Raw genomic sequence first — 25,315 nt, forward strand, 5'->3', positions numbered from 1 at the left:
CTGGTAAGTTAACACACAACAGCCAGAAATGTCAAATTGGTTCAGTTGTTCAAAGAGGATCATTAAGTTCATTTTGTTTATTTGATTCCATGTTAACCCTAAGGAGCCCCTTCCAGAGTCCTTAGTGAGGACCCTTTATGACAGTGACAAATCATTCCATACCCACAAAATGTCAACCTTTTCAACATACCTTACTGAAAATACATGCTGTTCAACCACTACATTACACCCCATCTGAGGCATTGCATACTCCTTATCCCTGACTCACCTGACTGGTCATCTCCTGCTTGGCACTCCTGAACTCCTCCAGCAGAGACTGGGCCTCACTCTTCTCCTGCTCCAGAAGGCCCTTCTCTTGTGTCAGCCGCTCCACTGCCTCAGCAGTCTTCCCTGAGGACTCTGCTGCCTAGGTAGTGGGGGAGAGGGGGGCATGTCAACCAGACATATATGATGAAATAACTACAACTTACTTGGATTGGTGTTGGTTGACGTGAACAGCAAACCCCTATGTCCTGAGATTTATCATCATTTGATGGATACTTATTTTACAAAGCCCAAATCAACGCAGAGGGATCACTATTTACATTTTCTCATATCGTGCAGAATTAATTTGCATGCATTGCATGTCAGTCATCCAAACATGATTTTGAAGCTTTAGTGGGTTATGATGATTGTGTTTCCGAAATTACTATGCAATTGATGTAATCCTCAGGAATCATTGCAATACCCACATCTACTACTACAGTCAGGTAAACAGGCAACTAGATTTGACTACAGTGTTGGTGAAGGACCTAAAGGCTAAAATGAAAAAAATAGGAGTAGAGAAAAAGAAACTAATTACATCCTGTGACCTGAGAACGGATACTTGCAGTAATGTATTTTGGCCCTAACATATTGCTTGACATCTCAATTAGACAACAGAGACCATGGTTGTGGACATTCTAAGGGAGATGAGATGTAACCATCTGCCCCAACCAAGGAACAGACCCTAACTTCTCAAACAACGTTCTAAGCCCACAGGAATATATTTCATATATTGCAGGAGACTAGAATAAAGTTAGCGCCGTTAGTAAAGGAGATGAAACAAAAAGTGAGATAAATAGAAAAGGTGACCAGACTAGCATGCAGTGAGGGTGAAACATGACCACAGCCATCTCAACATGAGGGTTAGATACAGGACTTGTTAGTAGTGGAGTACCTCAAGCTGCTTGGAAAGAATGTTTTTGAGTTGAGCTTCAAGCTGGGTGACTTGCTGGGTGGCTTCGTCCCTCTCTTTGAGCAAGGCATCCTTCTCGACCTTCAGGTCATCCAGCTTGGTGCCAATTTCTTCCCGGGCCTTGGCAGACACAGATGCCTCCTCCACAGAGACTTTGTGCTGTCCCTCTATCCCTGCCTTCTCAGCACGTAGGGTCTGGGCATCTGCCTCAAGCTGTGTCTGGGCAGCTCGCAGCTTCTCCACTTCCTCCAGGAGCCTTGAGCGTTCCTCGTCACCACTCTTTTGGCTGCTGTGGAGGGAGGAAAGGTTTTTCTCCAGCCTGGACTGTATAGCTAGGAGATCTACCTTCTCCTTAGCCAAGGAGGAGACTTCTTTGCCAAGCTCCTCCAGCTTGGTAAACAGGCACTCTTGGTCTTCAGCCAAGCCATCCTTTTCCTGGTCTCTCTGCTTCAGCTGTGCCTTCAAGTTCTCAACCTCCCTAGCCAAGGCTTGTCTCTCCTCTCCAATGTCCTTAAGGCTGGCAGACAACTCATCAATGGCCTTGTCTCTAGTGACAGATTTCTGAGTGAGCTCCTGCACTTTGGCTTGCATCTGGGCATTCTCCTCAAGCAGACCATGTTGCTCACCTAACAATCCAGTGTGAGTCATCTTAAGTTGCTTTAAATCACAACACAAACCATTTTTCTCAGAGGCCATCGTGTCTCTTTCAACACTAACAGAGGCCATCTCTGCCTTCAGGATAGATTCAGCCTGCAGGAGGGAAGTGTTTTTCTGTGTCAGAGTGGACAACTGACTCTGTAAGTTCTCTCTCTCTCTGGAGAGGTCATCCTTCGCAGAGGACAGTTTACTTCGCTCAGTGGCTTCAGTCTGCTGCTGCGATTCAATAATCCTTTTTTCCTTTGAAAGTGAGTCTGTCTGACCCTTTAACTCCTGGACCTGCAGAAGCAGATCATCTTTGTCCTTCTGCAGGATCTGTAGGCTCTTATTAAGCTCTGCCTGCTGGGAGTGCAGGAGATCCCGCTCTTTTCTTAGGGTGTCCCTCTGCTGGATGAGTTCCAAATGCACCTGCTCAGAGTTGCCTTTTAGTTTATGATGCTCTTCTGCAAGTTCAATTGTGCTTTTTTCAAGGGCCTCCCTCTCAGAGCAAAGCTTCTGCAGCTGTGCCTGTAGATCAGACTTTTTGTTTTTCAAGGAAGCTCGCTCAACCTCCACCTTTTGGATCTTCTGTTTGGATTCCTCTAGCAAGGACGCAAGGTTGTAATTGGCTTGCTTCAGGTCATCAATGGCCTTGGAGGAGCTGTCCAGCTGGTCTTTCATACTGCGGATCTCACCTGCTATCTTGTCGCGCTCTTCTGTTAGAGTAACTTTTTCAGAGATCTCCTTTGTGTGCTTTTCTTTAAGCTCTTCCTTTTCATGTACCAAACGGTCACTCTCCATCTTCTGCTGTTCCAGTATTGATTCCATGGCCAGCTTCTCTTTCCGTACGGAGTGTAGTGCCTTCTCTGTCTCTTCATTCTGGAGACACAGAGCTTTCTTCTCCTTGGCAAAAGATGACAACACCTCTTTGACTTTCTTCTTTGAGGTAGCCGTTTCCTGTGTAGAAAGTCTGAGCTTCTCCTTCAACTCTTCTATCTCCTTGAGAAGTTCATCCTTCTCAGAACGCACCTGTCGCTGGGTAGCAAGCAGGTCCTCTTTCTCCTGCATGAGGTGAAGCCTCTCGGAGTCTGTAACCTCACTGCTGGTCTTGGACTCGTCCAGCATCTTGGCCAGGCTCATTTTGGAAGCCTGGAGCTCGCCGTTGTCACGGACAGACTTCTCAAGATCCTTCTTGGTGATATTCAGCTGATTCTGAAGCTCCGTATTCATGGCTTGGAGGGCGTCTTTGTCAGATATAGCAGCATTAATTTGAGCAGACATCTCCTCTTTACCTCTGGCCAGGGTCTCCTTCTGGGCCTCCAACTGAGTGTTTTTCACACAGAGATCTACTTTTTCCAAGCTCAACGACTGACACCTTGTCTGCAACTCTGTATTCTTTGCATCAAGGGATTTCTTAGCATTTCTTGCTGCATCCCTCTCTAACACGAGGCTATCCATCTCAGAGATCAGCTTCTCCCTGCTTTGCTTGAGCTCTTCCTGGAGCCCATTCCTTTCCTCACAGGTCTTCTCATAGATTTCTGCTAGCTGATTCCTCTTAGTTTCCTGCTGCTGGATCTCCTGTTTGTACTTTAAGAGGAGCTCCTGCTTCTCTGCATTTGTCTTTTGTAGCTCCTCAATTTGGGACTGATGCTCCATTTCAGATTGACTGAGGGATTCGTTTTTGGCCTGTGCCTCCTCAACAGCAACTCTGAGCTTCTCAATCTCTCTGAATAGTGAGGCCTTCTCTCCATCCAGCTGCTGATTTGTGGTCAAAAGGCCCTCCTGCTCTTTTGTAAGCTTGTCCCTCAGAGTCAGCAGTTCTTTAGTCTTAACCGAGAGCTCATTGTGACTAGCTTCCAAGGCAGAGAGCTTGGCCTGGAGTTCGAAGAGTTGCTTCTCAAGATTTTCCTTATGAGCTCTGAGATCTGAACTCTCCTTAGACATGTGTTCCAGTGCTGAGATTTGCTTCTCCAGGTCTGTGGACAATCGTTCAACATGCTGCATGGAGGAGTCGAGCTCAGCAGAAAGAAACTGAGGGAATGAAGTTGAAAGAAAAAAGGGGCATATAAAGGGAAAAGTTACAAAATAAGTCAAGAAGTAATAAAATGCAACTGGAAAGGTTAAGCTGGTGCAAGCATAAAAAACAATTGGGAGAAAAGAAACAGTAGCTGACACCACAATGTAAACAGAAAAGATTGAAAACAGGGGCACGCCAATGGAGTGCTTATGCATGCCTATGTATGTGTGTTTGTCTTGTAAGTGTGCTCTAATGATAGCTTCAGGTTTTCAATCGGTGTGCAGTGTATTAGGTGAGGATGAGAGAGTGTCTGCGTAATTGTGTACTTTCCATTCAGAAGAAGATTTTGACAAGTATATAACCCTTTTTCAAAAGGTGTTATAATTGGTGAGCACAGACAGAGACCGTACACTAACTCATCAAGACTGTCAGTATCAGTTCTTTTTTTTTTTTAATTTTATCTCCAAGATGTGCCCCTGCTTTTTAAGTAGGCCCTAAAAACCACACCACAACATAGCCACACTGTCAATGGTCAAATGAAGATGGTGCATATAAGACGATCATTATTGGCTGTTAATTCTACATAGTGCAATGGACTTGAATAAACACAGTGAACAAAAAACAATAATATGAGCAGATAAAATGCTAACATGAATCTTATAGCCTTAGGAATAGGCTTAGTGAGTTTAAAATATATATTTGTGTTAGTGAAATCAAAGAATGAGGTCACAGTGGTAGAATAATTATGGCATAACAGTCTGTGAACCCTTCACAAAACGGACTTCAGGTACTTCTTACAGTAAGATAACTACCCAGACAATAGAAATATGGCTGGGCGATATATTTAATTAATTAGATTCATTTGAATATGTTTTTGCGCGATATTCCAAATGCCAGTAACGCAGAATCACATTTCTTTTGTATTTTTTGTTTTTATGAGCGTTTATGTCTGCTTGTTCTCATATGGTCTTTTTGGTCTGGTCTCATTCGCTCCTTCTGTGCTGTGCACCTTCCCATTTATACCAGAGATTTGCATATAATGGCGAGATGCTCAAGTCTTTTCGCCCTAACAACGGGAGCCGTTATCCCAAAGGCGGGAATGCAGACAACAAGCTTAGGTTCAAAATAAGTGCATAGAAACGCATTGGACTTATTTTGTATATATTTTTGCGAGTAAAACCTCTTGCTTCACCGCTTTCTTCCAAGCCCCTCCTCCTACCACTCACAACAACAAATATGAGAGATCACTTCTTCCTCTCTGACAAACAGTTTCAACTGGCTATTTGCATTTGAGGTTTGGTCCAACAGAATCGGTCACCAACACCAAAACACATTGAGACATTATTTTACTGTAATAAAGAAGTTAGTGTATGGTTCCAAAGGTTGTCTCAACTCTTCAAATTTCGAGCAGAGCAGACACTACTAAAACGGATGTACCAATGAACATTCATTCTGGAAACTGAATGCTCAGGTTTGTTGCGCGCGCATTACGTTACCACGTATCGCTAGCCGCATTTTAGTCAAATCAAGATTGTTATACTAGCTGTTTAGTCTGTATTTTATAAATGTGCAATAAGCATAAAACAATTATATGGAATTGGCAACTCGTTCTCATTCTGAGAAATAAGGTAGACCACTTGATTTCAACATCTGAACAAAGTGGACAGGCTAGCATGCTGTTCAAACAGTTGGAGACAGACAGAAGGTTGTGTTCATAACAGTTCAACCGTTTTGCCTTGTTAGCGGAATTCAGAGCTTATGAAATTATACCTAGAGCCAAGTTGGCTAAATTTCAAATATAAATACTAGCTGGCTACTCACTAGCACGTGGGCTTGTGCTTGAGAGATGGTTTATGAAACCTGTGTTAATTAAGTAGTAAGGCCTGAGGGGGTGTGGTATATGGCCAATATACCACAGCTAAGGGCTGTTCTTATGCACAACGCAATGCGGAGTTCTAGGAAACAGCCCTAAGCCATGGTATATTGGCCATATATCACAAACCCCCGATGTGCCTTATTGCTATTATAAGCTGGTTACCAATGTATTTAGAACAATGTTGTGTCACACCCATGGTATACGATCTGATATACCACGGCTTTCGGCCATTCAGCATTCAGGGCTTGAACCACCCAGTTTATAATTTGCTATAATGCCTGCTACATTATTAGTGAATAATGCATTATGCATGGTTCTGGTTAAATTTGTTACAAAAATGGGCATTTTTATAGACAGATCAGTGATTATTGCAAAAAAAAAAAGCAGGTACAGCCATTTTGATCAAATCAATACATTATTAGTGGGTCTTATGGTTATGGAAGGAATATATTCAGCCTAGGTATAATTTCAAAAGCTCTGAATTCATTAGATTATTTCTGACTGTCTTAAATGCAGTGTTTTTTACCTTTAATTGTACAACAAAGCTTATATATCATGAATCGCCGATAAGTTTGAAAAAAAAATTGAGATATGAGTTTTAGGTCATATCGCCCAGCCCTAATTAGAAGTGAGGTGGTCTAATTATTATCAAGTGCACATCCATCCTAACCATAGACCACTTTTATTTACTTGGAAACCACATGGTAAAATGGTCAATTACACAATAATAACCAAGTCATTTCTGTACCGTAACCTAAAGCGCTACCAACCTCTCATAGAAAGTGGATGGGAACAAACTTGAAAAAATTTCTCGCAAAAAAACATCAGTCAACCTAAAGCAACTTAACTACAAAGCAGTCAAAGTTGTCATTCAGGTAGATTTTTGTACCAAAAGTTAGCACCTCCTGAGAACTTGGTGGTCCTGATAATGATACGGTGGGTGCTCACCTGGGCTTTCTCCTTGTAAGGCTGCAGCTCAGCCACCAGCCTCTCCAACTCCTGGGCCTTCTCCCTGGAGACACTCAGCTCCTGCTTGGTCTGGTCAGCCTGACCCTGCAGCTCCTTGAGCTGCTTGGCATGGTGCTCTGAGGCCTGAGACAGGGCTTGCTGCTGGGAGGTCTGCAGCTCCTTGGCCTGGGCCTCACCCTGGAGCAAACTTTTCTCCTACACACAACATAAAGAGGGCAAGAGTAGCTAACATCAATAATTTGCTGTTTGAAAGGGGGAAAGTGGTAGAGTGAGGTATTCAGTGTTCATGGTAGAGACAGTAAAAAGTATACTCCTGAGAAGAAAAATGTATGCTGTTTTACAACAAACATCTAATCATCTACTTTATCCTGACCATCAACATCTCAAAGCCTTCACTGGGTTGTCACTCACCAGTTGTGTGATCTTCTCCTGCAGGTTGCTTAGCTGACCCTGATGCTCCTGCTCCTTCTGGGCCACTTCCTGCTGTTGTTGCTCCTCAGAACGTGCTCTCTGCTCCTTCTCCTCTGCAAGTTGAGTCTGTAACTCTTCCAGCTTCCTAGGTAAGGGGGAGGAGGGGGAGAGGGAGGTGACTCTCTGGCCAAGTGAGACAGGTGGCATTCAAACAAACCAGGGATTCATTGTAGCGGGCAGATTCAAATGTTTTTGGACTGAAACTGATGAACTGAAAACCAGGTTGATGGAAAGGTCAAACCTGTTTTAAGGATAATAATAACAACCCATGAAAACTACAGGATCATGACAAGTTCAGCCAAGAAATAAGTGATTATACACTGAGTATACCAAACATTAAGAACACCTTACTAATATTGAGTTGCACTACCCCACCCCGGAAACTGAAAAGCGTTAAAAACCCAGTAGCGTTGCAGTTCTTGACACAAACCATTGTGCATGACACCTACTACCATACCCTGTTCAAAGACACTTCAATATTTAAGCTTGCCCATTCACCCTCTGAACAGAACACATATCAATCAAATGGATTTATAAAACCCTTTTTACATCAGCCGATGTCAAAGTGCTGTACAGAATCCCAGCCTAAAACCCCAAACAGCAAGCAATGCAGATGTAGACGCACAGTGGCTAGGAAAAACTCCCTAGAAAGGCAGGAACCTAGGAAGAAACCTAGAGAGGAACCAGGCTCTGAGGGGTGGCCAATCCTCTTCTGGTTGTGCCGGGTGGAGATTATAACAGAACATGGCCAAGATGTTCAAACGCTCATAGATGACCAGCAGGGTCATACAATCAATTGTCTCAAAGCATAAAAATCCTTATTTAACCTGTCTCCACCCCTTCATCTACACTGATTGAAGTGGATATAACAAGTAACATCAATAAGGGATCATAGCTTTCACTTGGAATCACCTAGTCAGTTTGTCATGGAAAGTACAGGTGCTCTTAAAGTTTTGTATACTCAGCGCATGTTCAACGCTTTTGTGCATCGTTGTCACACGCTCATTAAATATTGTCACTAGCGGTTAACCTGATTGTCGACGGTGAAAGTAAGCCAATCTATTTGCATACGTTTGAGAACACCTTTGTTCGTGACATTTCATTTCATTGTGTACCTTTCTTTCTGAGTGATGTCTTCATTCATTTTGGTAAGCTGTGCTGAACTGTCGCCTGATGACTTCATCATGTCTGAGATGTCACTTTGGAGCTTGGCCTTGTCGTTTGCGAGCTGATCAAGCTTCTCCTCTCCAGCCTTTAGCTTCCTCTCCAGCCCTGGGTCAGAGGAAAACATCATTCAGTCAATGGTAACCAGCCTCAGTCCACAGTTGCATATCACAATATTATTTTGGACGATATTATATTGATACTTTGACTCCCAAGTATTGCTCTGTAAAAAAAAAAAATACTTATGATGTGCTAGGTTGCGTTAGCTAGCACTAGTCGGCTGTACTAGCTTTTTCTCCATCTTTTTAAATAGTGAGCCAATGTTTTCAGCACTTATTTCCATGACTGATCAAAACTCATTTTCTCATGCTTTCTCGTCTGTCTGCAGCAGAAATAGAGTAAGCAATGTGTTTGGAACATCAAATTGCAGTATTGAATCGCAATACATATAGAATCGTGAGAATCTGCACTGTTGGTTAAGGGCTTGTAAGTAGCATTTCACAGTAAGGTCTTGTTGTATTCGGCCCATGTGACAAATAAAGTTTGATTTGAATCGCAATACATATCGTATCGGCACCTAAGTATGGCAATAATATTGTATCGTGAGGTCCATGTCAATTCCCAGCTAACATACGGTATCAGTGCATTTATATTTTCCAACGGGCATATACATTTGGGTGAGGTTTTATTCTCGCCTGAGTACCCTCATTTCACTGCCAAAAATAAAATTAAACCATCTAGTGTTCAGCGAAATAACAACACAATGTCAAATACAGGTAGCCTAGTTGAGTAATTAACATCCAATCACATTAACCATTACTCTCTAGCGGGAAACCTGCACTCTTGCGCAGACATTTAGAAACGTGACAACTTGAAAAATAAGCCAGCAAGAATAAAGACGACATTCAAATCGTAAGACATGCATAAAAGCAATAGATACCATTAATAAGAAGGGGCTAGACGCATCTTATATGGTGAGCTACCGAGTGGCTAGAACAGGCAAGCCCCGTACTATTGAGGTGGACTTAATTCTTCCTGCTGCAGCGGATATGGCTGGGACAATGCTGGGGGAAAAGGCCCAGAAAACTATACAGACAATGCCTTCATCAAACAACACTGTTTCACGCATCATTGACATGGCAGGAGATGTTTTGAAATTACTGCTTCGCATACAAGCCAGTTAATTATGTGTGTTACAGCTGGATGAGTCAAATGACGTGGAGGGCCTGGCACAGCTCCTGGTGTATGTCCATTACGTTTATGGGGGGTCTATTAAGGAAGACATCATCTTCTGCAATCCACTGGAAACCAGGACAGCATGAGAGGATATTTTTAAAGTACTGGACCGCTTTGTGACATCAAATGGACTTTGGTGGTCACGGTGTGTTGGCATCTGTACTGATGGTGCAAAAGCCATGACAGAGAGACATAGTGAAGTGGTAACGCACGTGCAAGCAGTTGCTCCCGATTCCACTTGGGTACACTGCAGCATCCACCAAGAGGCTCTTACTGCCAAAGGAATGCCTGACAGTTTGAAATACATTTTGGTCATTACAGTGAAAATGGTTAACTTTGTTAAAGCAGGGCCCCTGAACTCGTGTATTTTCTGCACTACGCAATGATATGGGCAGCGACCATGTAACGCTTTTACAACATGCAGAAGTGCGCTGGTTATCAAGGGCCAAAGTATTGACACATTTATTTTACTTGAGAGACGAGCTTAAAAAGTCTTCTTCACTGACCATCATTTTCACGTGTCTGACCGATTGCATGATGACGAGTTTCTCACACAACTGGCCTTTCTGGGTGATGTTTTTTCTTGCCTGAATGATCTGAATCTAGGATTACAGGGACTCTCCACAACTATATTCAATGTATGGGACAAAATTGAGGCTATGATTAATAAGTTGGAGCTCTTCTCTGTCTGTATTAACAAAGACAACACACGGGTCTTTCCATTATTGTATGATTTCTTTGTGTTCAAATGAACTCAAGCTTACAATGTTAAATGTGATATAGCAAAGCACCTGAGTGAGTTGGGTGCGCAATTATGCAGGTACTTTCCCAAAACGGATGACACAAACAACTGGATTCATTATCCCTTTCATGCCCTGCCTCCAGGCCACATACTGATATCTGAACAATAGAGCCTCATCGAAATTGCAACAAGTAGGTCTGTGTGAATTTAATTTAAATCAGAAGCCACTGCCAGATTTCTGGATTGGGCTGCGCTCAGAGTATCCTGCCTTGGCATATCGCGCTGTTAAGACACTGGTGCCCTTTGCAACCACGTACCTTTGAGAGTGGATTCTTGGCCCCCACTAGCATGAAAACTAAATACAGGCACAGACTGTATGTGGAAAATGATTTAAGACAGACTCTCTTCCAATACAGCCCAACATTGCACAGTTATGTGCAACCTTTCAAGCACACCCTTCTCATTAACCTGTGGTGAGTTATTCATAATTTTTGATGAACAAATAAAGTTTTACATGTAAGATGCCTAAATAAATAGAACAATTGTTGATGATTATTATACACTGCTCAAAAAAATAAAGGGAACGCTAAAATAACACATCCTAGATCTGAATGAATGAAATATTATTAAATACTTTTTTCTTTACATAGTTGAATGTGCTGACAACAAATTCACACAAAAATTATCAATGGAAATCAAATTTATCAACCCATGGGGGTCTGTATTTGGAGTCACACTCAAAATTAAAGTGGAAAACCACACTACAGGCTGATCCAACTTTGATGTAATGTCCTTAAAACAAGTCAAAATGAGGCTCAGTAGTGTGTGGCCTCCACGTGCCTGTATGACCTCCCTACAACGCCTGGGCATGCTCCTGATGAGGTGGCGGATGGTCTCCTGAGGGATCTCCTCCCAGACCTGGACTAAACTCCTGGACAGTCTGTGGTGCAACGTGGCGTTGGTGGATGGAGCGAGACATGATGTCCCATATGTGCTCAATTTGATTCAGGTCTGGGGAACGGGCGGGCCAGTCCATAGCATCAATGCCTTCCTCTTGCAGGAACTGCTGACACACTCCAGCCACATGAGGTCTAGCATTGTCTTGCATTAGGAGGAACCCAGGGCCAACCACACCAGCATATGGTCTCACAAGGGGTCTGAGGATCTCATCTTGGTACCTAATGGCAGTCAGGCTACCTCTGGCGAGCACATGGAGGGCTGTGCGGCCCCCCAAAGAAATGCCACCCCACACCATGACTGACCCACCGCCAAACCGGTCATGCTGGAGGATGTTGCAGGCAGCAGAAGGTTCTCCACGGCGTCTCCAGACTGTCACATGTGCTCAGTGTGAACCTGCTTTCATCTGTGAAGAGCACAGGGCGCCAGTGAATTTGCCAATCTTGGTGTTCTCTGGCAAATGAAAAACGTCCTGCACGGTGTTGGGCTGTAAGCACAATCCCCACATGTGGACGTCGGGCCCTCATACCACCCTCATGGAGTCTGTTTCTGACCGTTTGAGCAGACACATGCACATTTGTGGCCTGCTGGAGGTCATTTTGCAGGGCTCTGGCAGTGCTCCTCCTGCTCCTCCTTGCACAAAGGCGGAGGTAGCTGCTCTCCTACGGCCTCCTCCACGTCTCCTGATGTACTGGCCTGTCTCCTGGTAGCGCCTCCATGCTCTGGACACTACGCTGACAGACACAGCAAACCTTCTTGCCACAGTTCGCATTGATGTGCCATCCTGAATGAGCTGCACTACCTGAGCCACTTGTGTGGGTTGTAGACTCTGTCTCATGCTACCACTAGAGTGAAAGCACCGCCAGCATTCAAAAGTGACCAAAACATCAGCCAGGAAGCATAGGAACTGAGAAGTGGTCTGTGGTCCCCACCTGCAGAACCACTCCTTTATTGGGGGTGTCTTGCTAATTGCCTATAATTTCCACCTGTTGTCTATTCCATTTGCACAACAGCATGTGAAATGTATGGTCAATCAGTGTTGCTTCCTAAGTGGACAGTTTGATTTCACAGAAGTGTGATTGACTTGGAGTTACATTGTGTTGTTTAAGTGTTCCCTTTATTTTTTTGAGCAGTGTATTATTATTTGTGCCCTGGTCCTATTAGAGCTCTTTGTCACTTCCCATGAGCCGGGTTGTGACAAAAACTCACTTATTCTTATGTTTAATAAATGTATTGTGTAGTGCATGTGTGGCAGGCTTACAATAATGGGGGGGAAAAAACATTTGAGAGTGCGCTGACCCTGGTGCTAGAGGGGGTACACAGCTGGAGGTTGAACGTTTAGAGGGGTATGGGGACTATAAAAAGTTTGGGAACCACTATCTACCAGAAACACTACAACAACAAACAGCAGGTTTGGAGACCCCTGGTGTAGGTTACACAACTGAACGCATGTCGGGAGAACGGTCACATTGAGCTGTGTGTACTATAGGTTAACAACCACAGTGCTGGCCGGTGTTCTGACCTGCAAGTTGGCTTCTAAGAGCCTCTGATTTGGTGGAGAGCGATGTGCACTGCTCTTCTTTTTCGCCAAGCTTCTGAAGCAACTCTGAAAGAAAGAATTAAGAGACTGACACTATTAGCTTGCATCATTCAAGCGCTTAGCACCATGCAGCACAAATACATGTACTATATGTACTAATCTACTGTGTACTGCCTGGCCCTGTGGACCAATATAAAACATTTTTTATAAAACCACATCATTATTAGTCATTAAATTAGCTTGAAGTCAACATTTTGTCTCTAGGAATATGATACGTCTTGCTGATAAAAACACATGTAATAAGAAAACAAAGACTAACGTTACAGGACCAACATGGTCAAAGTAAATATATTTACCTTGCATAGTTTGTGTTGACTTAGACTGATCGTCTGTGCTTTCTGACAGTTTTTGTTTCTGAGGAAATAAAACTTTGATGAATACATCCATGCATGCATGCTTTAGTCAGAAAGGTATTCCATGACAAACCTCAAAATGGTTGCCAATTACTAATGTTATACACAAGTTTCATCATAAGTGTATAATTGAAGGTCTACCTAGAGGTAGATACTTTATCATTCCCATGAAAACAAAAAGCTAGCATTTCAATACTATACTCTTCCTTAACTGAGCTTACCTTAAGCCTTACAGTCCCATCAGTCACGCAAGGCCACCCACTCCCATTCCCTGGCTCCTCACCACCCCACATAAGCTCTAGTACTCACCAGGTTGCCCAGCTCTTGCTCCAGAGAGCCCGTGTTCTGCTGCACAGAGGTCAGGCTCTGCTGCAAGGAGAGGATCTCCTGCTGCCTGCCCTCCAGCTCAGAGCTCAACTCACTGACCTACAGCCACAGGCCAGGGCATGACACCATGGACATGGAGGACATTTTTTGGGGGGGAAATAAATGAGTGACATTATGAATATGAAGGACAAGCTAAAAATGAATCCAAATAAAACAAAGTAATGACTGAAGGTAAGGGTAAATCATAACATGACATACCAGTTGTATTTATTTCATGCCTATATTTATGGAAAACTCACATGGACGTAAAATAGAAACTGGATACACAGACAATGGGAGAATGACATGGGTATGGACCTACCTTGTTGCCCTGTGAGCAAGCTTGTCTCTGGGTCTCCTCCAGCTGGGTCCTCAGACTCTGGAGCTCTTGGTTACCTTGGCCTGCCCGGGAGCGCAAAGCCTCCATAGCTGCCACTTGCTCCTGGACCTCTTTGGCACTGTCCTGGGTCTGCTGGACTAGCTTAGCCTCCTGCTCCTCCAGTTCCTTTACCTTCAGCTCAGCAGTGTGCAGTTTGACTAGCACATCCTCCATCTCCACCAGGTGCTGCTCCTCAGCACTCTCCACACTGGACCGCAGGCTATCCTCCAGGCGCTCCTTCTCCTCTGACACGACCAGCAGCTGTTTGTTGAGCTCCCCCGTCTCCTGTGCCCGGGCTGCAGCCTCTGCCACACACCTGGCCCCAACCTCTTCCAGTGCCTGCTTGTGCTCCACCTTCAGCCTCTCCAGGGCATTCTTGGTCTCCACCAGCTCTGTCGCCTGGGAGCCAGCCCCTTTGCTGAAGGAAACCTTCATCTCCTCCATGGCCTGCTGGTGTGAGGCAATGGCAGATTCCAGCTTAGAGCTCCACAGCTCTATGACGTCTGCATTCTCCTTCTCGTTCTGGCTGACGTGTAGCTTCAACTGCTCGTTGTCAGTGGAAATCTTGGTGGATGAGACTTGGAGCTGGGCCATTGCCTCACTGTGTGCCTTCTCCTCCGCTGCCAGCTTCTCCCTCATCCCGGCAAGCTCAACCCGTTGCTGGTCTTCCTGAGAAGCCAGCTGAGCCCTCAGAGAGCTCACTTCCTCCAAGAGAGGGGAGGTAGTGGAGTCTGAGCCCTCTGACTCTTGCTGGGCCTCCAGACGCAACCGCAGGTCATCCACCTCCCTGGTCCTCAGCACCAGGTCCCTCTCTAGCTCCATTATGCGGGACTTCTCTGAAACTGTGGCCACCTATGGGACGGCACAACTCTGGCTCAAACAAAACTGTGTTCTTCAACCTTTGGAAACATTGTGATTGTGCATGTACTGACAGGAAAAAAGGGTATCTGTTGAATCCCCCTGCAATCAGACAGGTCTACGGGGAGGAATCTTTTTCAAAGAGGGTCCTATAGAAACAGATGTCCACCATAGTTGCAGTAGTAGCGTAAAGCAAGTAAACAGTGCAATCCCACATTTACATAGGATGCCTACAGTTGAAATATTACACTGCCCTCTAGTGGATATAAAATGAAACCATATCATTCCTCACACATAATTATTTTGTATTAAACAACACTCCAAGTGCTGCAGCGTTTACTGGTTTTCATCCTTACCTTTTAATCAGGGGTCGATTTAGACCAGAATAAAACCAGATAGACTTTCTTGCCAACTAATGATATTAACCTATTAATTAAGTACCTGGGGAAAAGAAAACCAGTACACTAAGGCTCTTGAGAATTGCAGTTGAATACACCTGCATTGGCGCACACCCCTGAGGGAAGCACAGAACAATTGCTAAGGGATGGGAGTAGGACAGAGACTTACAAGAGGCGGGGGATACTAGATGGGCAGGGCAATTGGGGCTTGTAGGATTGGGGGGGGGGGGACAAAGGACCACTGGGAATAAAGGATGGTTATATGGCTACCATGTCCGAACAGCAAAGTATTTGAGACTGTGTGCTAACTGTGAGCAGAGGAACACATGGAGAAAGAGGCAAAAGAATCAGACGGCTTTACTGTTCTCTGGGTAAAACCTAATCGAAAAAGAACAAAATTGTTGTATAGTTAAACTAAAAGCATAGTAAAAAAATTAACCCTGATGTTTTCAAATGTTTTCAGTGACAGCAGTAAAGTGGTTAAGACTGCTGTACTGGTGACACACAGGAATGTGAATGGTTCATGTTTGACAAAATGGGAAGAAAATGAAAGCCTGCGTAAGATGCTGCATTTTGTAAAGCAACTTTGAAATTGGTTCTTGGAACTACGGATAAGGCCAATAGATAATATTAGTTGCTGGCAAGTAAAAAGATTAGACAACTACACCATTCAATGTTTACTTAGTGACATTCAAATGCAGCTACAGTGCCTTCGGAAAGTATTCATACCCCCTGACTTATTCCACTTTGTTGTTACAACCCAAATTGTTCCATCTACACACAATACCCCATAATGACAGTAAAAACATGTTTTTAGACATTTTTTCAAATGTATTGAAAATTAAATACAGAAATATAATTTACATAAGTATTCACACCCCTGAGTCAGTGATTACAGCTGTCTGTCTTTCTGTGTAAGTCTAAGAGATTTGCACACCTGGATTGTACAATTTTTGCACAAAAAAATTCTAAGTCTTGCCATAGATGTTTAAGCCGGTTTAAGTCAAAACAGTAACTAGGCTGCTGAGGAACATTCAATGTCATCTTGGTAAGCAACTCCAGTGTATATTTGGCCTTGAGTTTAAGGTTATTGTCCTGCTGAAAGGTGGATTTGTCTCCCAGTGTCTGTTGGAAAGCAGACTGAACCAAGCTTTCCTCTAGGATTTTGCTTAGCTCTATTCCATTTATTTTTATCCCCCCAAAAAACTCCCTAGTCCTTGCCGATGACAAGCATACCCATAACATGATACAGGCACCGCCATGCATGAAAATATGAAGAGTAGTATTTGCCACATTTTTTGCAGTTTTACTTTAGTGCTTTATTGCAAACAGGATGCATATTTTTGAATTGTTTTATTCTGTACAGGCTTCATTTTCACTTTATTATTTAGGTTAGTATTGTGGAATAACTCCAATGTTGTTGATTCATCCTCAGTTCTCCCCCATCACAGCAACTGTTTTAAAGTCACCATTGGCATCATGGTGAAATCCCTGAGCGGTTTCCTTCCTCTCCGGCAACTGAGTTAGAAAGGACGCCTGTATCTTTGTAGTGACTGGGTGTATTGATAAACAATCCAAAGACTAATAACTTGATTATGCTCAAAGGGATATTCAATGTTTGATTTGTTTTGCTTTTATTTACCCATCTACCAATAGGTATTAGGATCCCTATTAGCCGCTGCAGAGACATCAGCTACTCTTCCTGGGGTCCACATGAAACATTATACATAGTACAGAACATTATAAGTCAAGGACTGAAATACATCAATTTAAAACGCCCTTCTTTGCGAGGCATTGGAAAACCTATCTGGTCTTTGTGGTTGAATCTGTGTTTGAAATTCACTGTTCGACTGAGAGACCTTGCAGATAATTGTATTTGTGGGGTTCAAATATGAGGTAGTCATTCAAAAATCACATGAAACACTATAATAGCACACAGAGTGAGTCCATGCAACTTGTGACTTATTAAGAAAATGTGTTTACTCCTGAACCTATTTAGGCTAGCCATAACAAAAGGGGATGAATACTTATTGACTCACGACATTTCAGCTTTTCATTTTTAATTAATTTGTAAAGATTTCTCAAGACACTTTGACATTATACAGTTATTGTGTGTAGGCCAGTGACAAAAAGAAAATCTAAATGTAATCCATTTTAAATTCAGGCTGTAACACAACAAAGTGTGAAAAAAGTCAAGGGGTGTGAATACTTTCTGAAGGCACTGTAAATATTGACTCCTACCGTTCCCAACCCTCTAAGGCAGAGAAGGTCAGGAAAACAGCATATGGAAGCCAGTGGTACAGCTATCTGGAGATCCTCTGTACCCCATCCCAAGATTTTCAACATTACCCTGGCCCCATCTCCACTCCACCCCTCTTTCCAAACGCAGCGCTATGTAGAGCAAGATCCATTACCCTAGTGTCTTCTAACTCTCTCTGGAGTTTCTCAGCTTTGGTCTTTTCAAAGAGCAGGCTCTGTTCAAGCTCCTTAATGTGGGCATGCTCCAGTTTGGTCTGCGTCTGTTAGTAAAGAAGGGAGAGGAAGAGAACACAACCAGTGCCACTATCACATGCCAGCCCAACACAGAGAGGAAGAGGGAGGTGGGAAGATTTGCGAGTGGGTGGAGTGGGGATGGGAAGGGTACCCCATGCCTAGCACAGGTGAGCATTGGGGATGTTGCTGAAGGAAGGTGATATGAGGATATGGGAGAAGGAGCATGGGAAATGGGGAGATGTGTTATGCTTATGGGTATGCAGAGGAATACATGCAGAATGACCTGGTGAACCAAGGCATGTGTGAACTGAGTGAGTGAGCCGGCAAATGAGTGAAAATCTAAATGGACGAGACCCCCCTCCACCCCCACTTTACTCCATGACATGGAGGGCCTTCATGCACAGAAAAGGGACAGCAACACTGCTCTCTCTCTTTTGTGATTGCTCCCATTTGTAAAGATCACTGATCAGTAGATCAATAAAGAAATACCAAAAACACATGTACATTTATAAACAACTTAAAACAGACAAAATCAGTAAACACTGTAGAATATGGGGCAAAACATATAAAATGGACTAGTACTCTTATAATGTAGGCCCCATCTGATAAACACCTCCCCCTCACAAAACTGATACATTAAGGTTAAAATGCCCCTAATAATTCAATGCTACCAAGTGCAGAACATTTACTTTGGATTTCAACAGATTGCAATGGGAAGGTCAGAGGTCAAGCCTGTGAGAAGACTGTGAGATGGTGGAGGGGAGCATCTTCAGTGGTTTCATGCTTAGCACTGGGCCAACATGAAGGACAGGGGGAGGAGAGGACACAGAAGCAGTAACATCACTGATTGCGGTAGGTAGAGGACAACATTAGTACACCGTCAACTGTTGCCGTGTTGGTTTGGTTTTAGTTTTTTTTGTAAGTTTGTTTTTAAAAGCTGCATGCATGTGCTTAATACATTTGTTGCAGTAATTAGTACACAGACCGTTAGTACGCAAACAAAATAAGATAAAAAAAGGGGTGTTACTTCTAACCCTGTGGCACTCATTTTTAAAGATAACGTTTGTATGCCTTCAGGGTAATTGGGATGGTCCCAATTGTCGTGGCACTGTGGGGTAGATAATGACAAATCATGTTCATGTTATAACAGCCACCCTGAGCCCACTTGCTTCCGAGTATCTGAGCCGTAAACAAAGATATGGGTTTGCCAAGGGAGAGGCAAAAAATAGTTAGTTGTTTTCCCCAAAAATTGCCCACTTTTCCTCATTCCCATCAAATGGAACTAGAGAGATGTTTTGGGGAACAACACTGTGCTAACCTTAGTCTGATGTACCACTGGTATTTCTTAATGAGTGGAACACAGGAAATAAATTAACATCAACAAATTCCTAAAATTATTCTCAGATCAGGTGTTCACTTCAAGCAAACTATGTTTAGGAACATTCAAGCTATGTGAATCCCACTGTGTGGATTTCTACATGTTACATAGTCATGAAATGAGAAAGACCTCCAGATTTGTGCAGATCTGCCTGACAAAGGCACTGTGCAAATTTGGAATAGTAGTTTGGGGGCGTTATTTGTAGATCAGCGAGTATGCGCAGTGCCATGCTCAGGCTGACCCTCTACAATGCGCAGTAGCATGACTTCATGGATACTAGAAGCGCATGAGAGCCAGGCTCAGTCAGATCTGTTTCTGACACAACCCTGCTCCATGTGGGAATGGATGACCTTGCTGTCACTTGTGAGTGCCATCAGCACCATAGAGAGAATGAGATTTCTGTCAGAGTCTCATTTTACAGGGCATATGAGATGGCTGTGGGAACTGGGCAGGACGGATCTCTGGTCTACGTAGACAGACTGGAGAGAATATGTACTGCTCAGTCCTTGGCATACTAGTCTAAGGAGATGTCACTGATCACTACCCTCCCAACTTAAAATCCCAAGCCGGAGGCCAAACTGTTGATCTAATGCATACAGAGTATCCAAATAGTGACCTTCGGTAAGATATATTAATTCCTTACGTTAGAAACTATAAGGCACATTCTGCACCACTCTAATCTCAGGGATCGGGAGCAGGGATGTTGCAGAGTGACTTAATTCCAGAGAGGAACTCCAGTCTGCATTGTCATCAAAATGCTTTTACCTCAAAATGTCCCAATTTGACAAGACAGGGAGTTTCAACTGCAGTCCTGATGAGCTGCAGCGTTGGTGTACTTCTGATACACCTCAGCATCAGTCACTTAGGGGCAGATTTCGACTTGAGATAGGGGAATGTGAATCAAAGATTCTTCTCTGTGCATACAAAGGAAAGCCGTATACATATTTTTGGAGTGTGTGTAGAACAGTGTGTGTTTACCTCCAGATCTCCTTTGGTAATGCAAGCTTCCTCCACGCGAAACTGAAGGTCCTCCACCTTTCTATCACACAGAGCACACTTCATATTATGGTTCAGAAACATTGAACACAAGAGGTCTGAACTTGGAATCAAATTCTAGGTTCTAAATTAAACACTCCACTGTGGAGATTGGATACACATACACACACACCATTTTCCTTTTGTGATACTGTGATGATAATCTTATAAACACATATTTCCACCATCAGCACATAGTTATACCCATAGTAAGACCCCATGCCCCAGGTCTCCTGTCACCCCCCGGGTCTCCTGTCACCCCCCGGGTCTCCTGTCACCCCCGGGTCTCCTGTCACCCCCGGGTCTCCTGTCACCCCCGGGTCTCCTGTCACCCCCGGGTCTCCTGTCACCCCCCGGGTCTCCTGTCACCCCCCGGGTCTCCTGTCACCCCACACCCCTCACCTTTTCTCCTCCTCCAGCTGATTGAGCAGCTCAACCTTCTCCTTGTCAGCAGCCTCCACCAGGGTGCGTAATTGGTCCATCTTGGCCTCCATCTTCATATGATACACATGAATATGCATTAATTTAAACAGGTCATGAATATAGGTCTTGAGACACCCAAGAAAAAACTATCGAAGGCAGCTATACATCCGACAGCTGCCTGTAAAAAAAAACAAATATGTTGTTTAATTTACAGTGTTGAGCATTGACAGCAGGTGGCAGTGCAGAGGTTTATGTGACATGAGTGTTTGATTGAGTTACAGCACTAAGGTGTTTTCATGGCGCCAGGTTTGTCATTGTCATGCATGACATAATACACTTTTGCTAATGAGAGTTCCAATGCTGGAACGTCCTGGATCTTATCTGTGGGGAATGTGTGTGTAAATAATCCTGAGGGCAAACCCTGTATGCTGTGTGTGTGTGTACACCATGACAGGGGACACACGCGTGCGTGTGTGTGTGTGTGTGTGTGTGTGTGTGTGTGTGTGTGTGTGTGTGTGTGTGTGTGTGTGTGTGTGTGTGTGTGTGTATATATATATATAAAAGCCATAAGGGAGAGTGCGTATTGACCTGTTCCTGGTCATCTCTCAGCAGGGTCAGTTCCTGCTCCACCTCGCCCACATGGGTGGTTGCCTTGGTCACCTCTGCCCTCTCCATGTCCCGCTCCGCCATCAGCTGCTCGATGTGCTGCTGCTTCTCCTTCAGCACCTCCTGAACTGCTGTGGTGCCAGAGATCTTCCTTGAGTACCGTGATGACGTTTCTGTCAGCTGTGGGGGAACGGAGAAGAGTGTTTAAGACTGGTGAATTGGGGGATGGAGTTCTACCAGACAAGACCCAATTAAAGAACAGACATCTTGTTTACACTGCAGGTGTGTACGTGTGGGCACTTATGTGTGTGTGTGTGTGTGTGTGTGTGTGTGTGTGTCTTTGAGTGTGTGTGTGCACGCGCGTGTTTCTTACCAGGCCTGTGCGACTGGGCTTGGCGCTGACAGAGGAGGTCACAGAGCTCATGGAGCTGATGGAAGAGGTGCTGGGGCTGCGCTTCAGGCCTGAGGGCGTGGCCACCACCTTCCGCACCGTGGTCTTTGTCTTGGCCGGCGTGGTGGAGGGGAAGCCGATGCGCGTGACCTTGTGGACCGGGGCAAACAGGCCATACTTGGGTTGGCACTGAAAGTATCTGGGGAAACACAAATTAAGGGCATAAGACAAAAAAATATGTCAGTGCCCCAAAAAAAAAATATATATATATATATATATATTTTTTTTTTAAACATTTTTTTACAATATATAAATAACACGACTTGGCTGTGCTTAACTCTCTTTTATGCAAATTGGTTACCAGGGAGTGGCATCTTTCTCAAACCTGTCTGATAATACTCTCTGGTCTGATTACCTGGTTCCTGCCACTGCCCCATCGTTTTTTCCCAGGGGCTCATCCAGTTCCACACCACACCACTCTCCCTTGGCAAAGTCCGTTTCACCAAGAAAGCGAACCACACCAGCTTTTGTGCCACCAACCTGCAGAGACAGTACAAAGAAAGAGTTCAGAAAAGCCTAATAAAAATAATACCAATAATAATTTAACTTATAGAGCACTTTTCATTACAGAAAGAATATCCAAGCGCCTAGAGGGTAACTAGCTTGGCTTGCAATAAAACCACAAAGGCAACAGTACATATTAATAATCATCAATACATGCAACCTGTCAACATCAAAGAGCTGATAAATGCAGTCAGCATTTACGTTCCCAATTCTCTAAAGGGAGAAGTGAGAAAAGCACCCTCCCTTCAAGTGAATATTGCGAATATTTGATATTGGATCTCCAGACGAGTTTGTTTTAGTTTGCTACTATATATGGTATTTTTGTGGACAGTCCCTGTCACATTTCCTCTGAGCATCAGTGACACACTTCCTCTCAACACAATATGTTACACAGCCTGAAGCTGACTATGAGAGAAAGAGAGAGGGGCCTTGGCCAACACTCAGGAAGGAAGGTGCTCATAAGAGGACAGAGCTTGGCTGTGAACCGAGTGACTATACACAGACACTGAGCTCACGGAGGCGTGTTAGAACGTACATTCTCATTGGTCAGTGAGAAGTTGGGAGTGAGGTGGGTGGGTGGAGACTTTGTTCTGCAGACACATTCCTGAGTGATTACCATGGTGAAAGAGGTCAGTCATGTGACTCTGAGACCAGCCTGTATTTACAGCAAAGTCACCACACAAGGGGCAAGAGGAGGGGGTGGAGCCGGGGCTTGCCCAGGGGAGAGTGGGAACATTTGAGACAAACTTGCAAAGATGAACTAGCGAGCAGGTGCAGAAAAATAAGCATTGGGATAAAAGCTGCCTGATCCAAAATAACCGCTGCTTTCAAAGTGTTAATGAACTAAGCCATACCAAAACACGGTCTCCATTCTTCAGCTCCCTCTCCCCCTTCTTGACCGAGCCGGTGTCTGAGAGGTTGGAGACAGACTCGCTGTTTGTGCGTGCCAGGTTGGAGGCTGGAGTGGCAGGCATTGCAGTTGAGGCCTTCTTGACAGAGGGGGTGTGAGAGGCCAGGCTGGCGGTGGAGGGGGTGGGTGACCCAGCCCGGGATGGAGGTGCTGTCTGAGTCCCGTTGGCCTCGCCCTCTGTGTAGGACAGCTTGGAGGGGCGAGTGAATATCCCCTTCAAGGGCTCACACTGGAAGTAGCGCACCCCTGCCACCGAGCCATCGTTCTTCCCAATGGGCTCATCCAACACAATGCCAGCCCACTGTCCTGGTGCAAACTGAGCATCCCCCAGGAACTGCACCACGCCAGGTTTGTTCCCATTCACCCACACCCGCTCCCCGACCTGGAAGTTCTCCCCGCCATCTTGCGTCCCCACTGCACCACCACCTGGAGTGGACTTGTCGGCTGCGACTACTTTGGGTCCGGCTGCAGGGAAACGGGTGGAAAACATCCAATTACTGCCAGTGAGACAACTTCACTGAGCTAACAGAACTAACATGAAGGAGTTAGCTCACAGAACATGACACATTTACCTTGTTATTCAATACTTTCAAACTCTTACCCCATAATGCCATATGTTATGTACCGTCAACAATTACTGTTGCCTGATATTCTATATACAAATGTTAACAGCTGACCAATGTACAAATAATTGTTCATTGGATGTCATCATTAGGTCACACTTCACAGTCACATTTTCACATGACCTCTGACGGTCAACGATTTGAAACAAAATAGCAGCACATTTCACACAGCAAGACAAAGAGCAGTGTCTAAAGCCTCTAGTAGACTCACTTCACCCAATTTCTCCTGCTGAAAAATATAGGTAATCCACCATATTGGAGAGATTTTAGGGGTAAACACTACAGCCTACGGATCCAAAATGGCCAGTGACTGATAAAGTCTACAGCATAAGGGCTACATCAAATGTAATCAGCAGATCCGGACTGATGAAGCAGTAAAGCCCCTTTTATTGCAACCGTAAGCCGATTGATGACATCCAAGCCAGAGGTTAGGTGCTGTAGCTTCCACAGCCGGGAATGAGAAGCAGCCAGGCCATGTGAACCGCTGGTGCTGAGGAGGAGCTCTTACCAGTGGAAGGGGAGGTCTTGGTGGCTGGCGCCCCCGTCGGCCTGCCTATCTTGCTGGGTGCTTTGAGCCCGCTGGGCTTGGCTGTGCTCATGTTTCCTCTCTGTGTGCTGTGAAATCCACAGGGCCTTTCTGTCCGTCAGTGGGCGCCGGCTGACCCCAAACCATCGACGTAGTTGTGCTCAGCCGCTGAGATGACAATGGTCTCTGAGTAGCAGCACCAAAAAAAAATGAACCACAAATAAAAGACAGGAAAAAGGGGCGAGGGAGAGAAAAAGGACCCTGTTAAGAGAAAGGAGATACATTAGTACAACAAACAGCTTTGTACAGTATGCACTTTTTAAATATTAGCCTATTTACATAGACTACTAATGATAATAAACCACATTAAAAGGAAATGGGATGTTCAATAACCATAGACTACTTCAGTTAAATGGAAAGGAGGAAAGAGTGTTGTTCCACTGGTCCATTTTGTACTTTTTTTTTTTTACTTTCAAGAACCTGGCTTCTTATATTGATTTGTTCATTTGGTTCAACTTCAACATCATGGGTGGCACTGCCAAGGGTTATTGTTTACAATGGATTAATGGTGAGAATAGATGGGCTGAATGGTCTGTCCTCGACATTCAAATGATCTTATGTCAATGTAGGCAGTCTGTTATCACAACAAGCAGAATCTCTCCCCCCGTCACAGTGAGTTCTATACTAAAAATACTCAGTCACAAGCCAGGCCACATTCTAGTGTCTCTGTGTCTGCATTTGTCACCACCATACGAAAACAAGTTCTCTCGCTTTCCCTTTCACTCTCTCACACATGCAAAGTCGATCAGTCTTCTGTATCAACGACCCCAGTACCATTCATTTGCACTCATATTCGATTTTTTGTTGTTGTTGTGAAAGACAGTGTGAGGCACCTGACCGGAGCATAAATCATCTTTCAACACCAGACATAAAGGCCCCTACGTGTCAGCCAGAGTACACTTCCTTTTTTTGTTGTTGCTCAATACCATGTTGTTCTACCCTCACTGCTTTACTAAGCAGTTCTTAAAAATGGGCCCATTACATTCATTTAAAACACAATGACATCTTTCTAAATTCCTCACATTCCCACCACTAGTGCTCTGCTGTGTTAATGTGTGTTTGCCAGAG

At 44.3% G+C, this 25,315-nt stretch overlaps 1 protein-coding gene across 15 annotated transcripts in view; it reads right to left on the reverse strand.

Annotated features, from left to right (window-relative positions):
- LOC112233531 (CAP-Gly domain-containing linker protein 1) overlaps positions 1-25,315 on the reverse strand; it is a 52,303-nt gene that overhangs the window by 17,104 nt on the left and 9,884 nt on the right. For 9 of the 15 annotated variants that reach the window (XM_024401227.2, XM_024401229.2, XM_024401238.2 and 6 more), the window contains 17 exons: positions 24,170-24,448; positions 22,983-23,503; positions 21,980-22,104; positions 21,547-21,763; positions 21,156-21,353; positions 20,547-20,638; positions 20,088-20,148; positions 17,653-17,757; positions 13,926-14,834; positions 13,547-13,663; positions 13,181-13,238; positions 12,807-12,890; positions 8,301-8,457; positions 7,126-7,270; positions 6,694-6,909; positions 1,199-3,883; positions 269-406 (listed from right to left, as the gene is read on the reverse strand). In XM_024401227.2, coding sequence (XP_024256995.1) covers positions 269-406; positions 1,199-3,883; positions 6,694-6,909; positions 7,126-7,270; positions 8,301-8,457; positions 12,807-12,890; positions 13,181-13,238; positions 13,547-13,663; positions 13,926-14,834; positions 17,653-17,757; positions 20,088-20,148; positions 20,547-20,638; positions 21,156-21,353; positions 21,547-21,763; positions 21,980-22,104; positions 22,983-23,503; positions 24,170-24,260 — 5,919 coding nt within the window. In that variant the 5' untranslated portion in view covers positions 24,261-24,448. The remainder of the gene's footprint in view (positions 1-268; positions 407-1,198; positions 3,884-6,693; positions 6,910-7,125; positions 7,271-8,300; positions 8,458-12,806; positions 12,891-13,180; positions 13,239-13,546; positions 13,664-13,925; positions 14,835-17,652; positions 17,758-20,087; positions 20,149-20,546; positions 20,639-21,155; positions 21,354-21,546; positions 21,764-21,979; positions 22,105-22,982; positions 23,504-24,169; positions 24,449-25,315) is intronic. The other 6 variants (XM_024401232.2, XM_024401231.2, XM_024401230.2 and 3 more) reach the window with 3 other exon arrangements.

This window comes from Oncorhynchus tshawytscha, linkage group LG04 (assembly GCF_018296145.1).
Source record: "Oncorhynchus tshawytscha isolate Ot180627B linkage group LG04, Otsh_v2.0, whole genome shotgun sequence".
NCBI classification, from domain to species: Eukaryota; Metazoa; Chordata; class Actinopteri; order Salmoniformes; family Salmonidae; genus Oncorhynchus; species Oncorhynchus tshawytscha.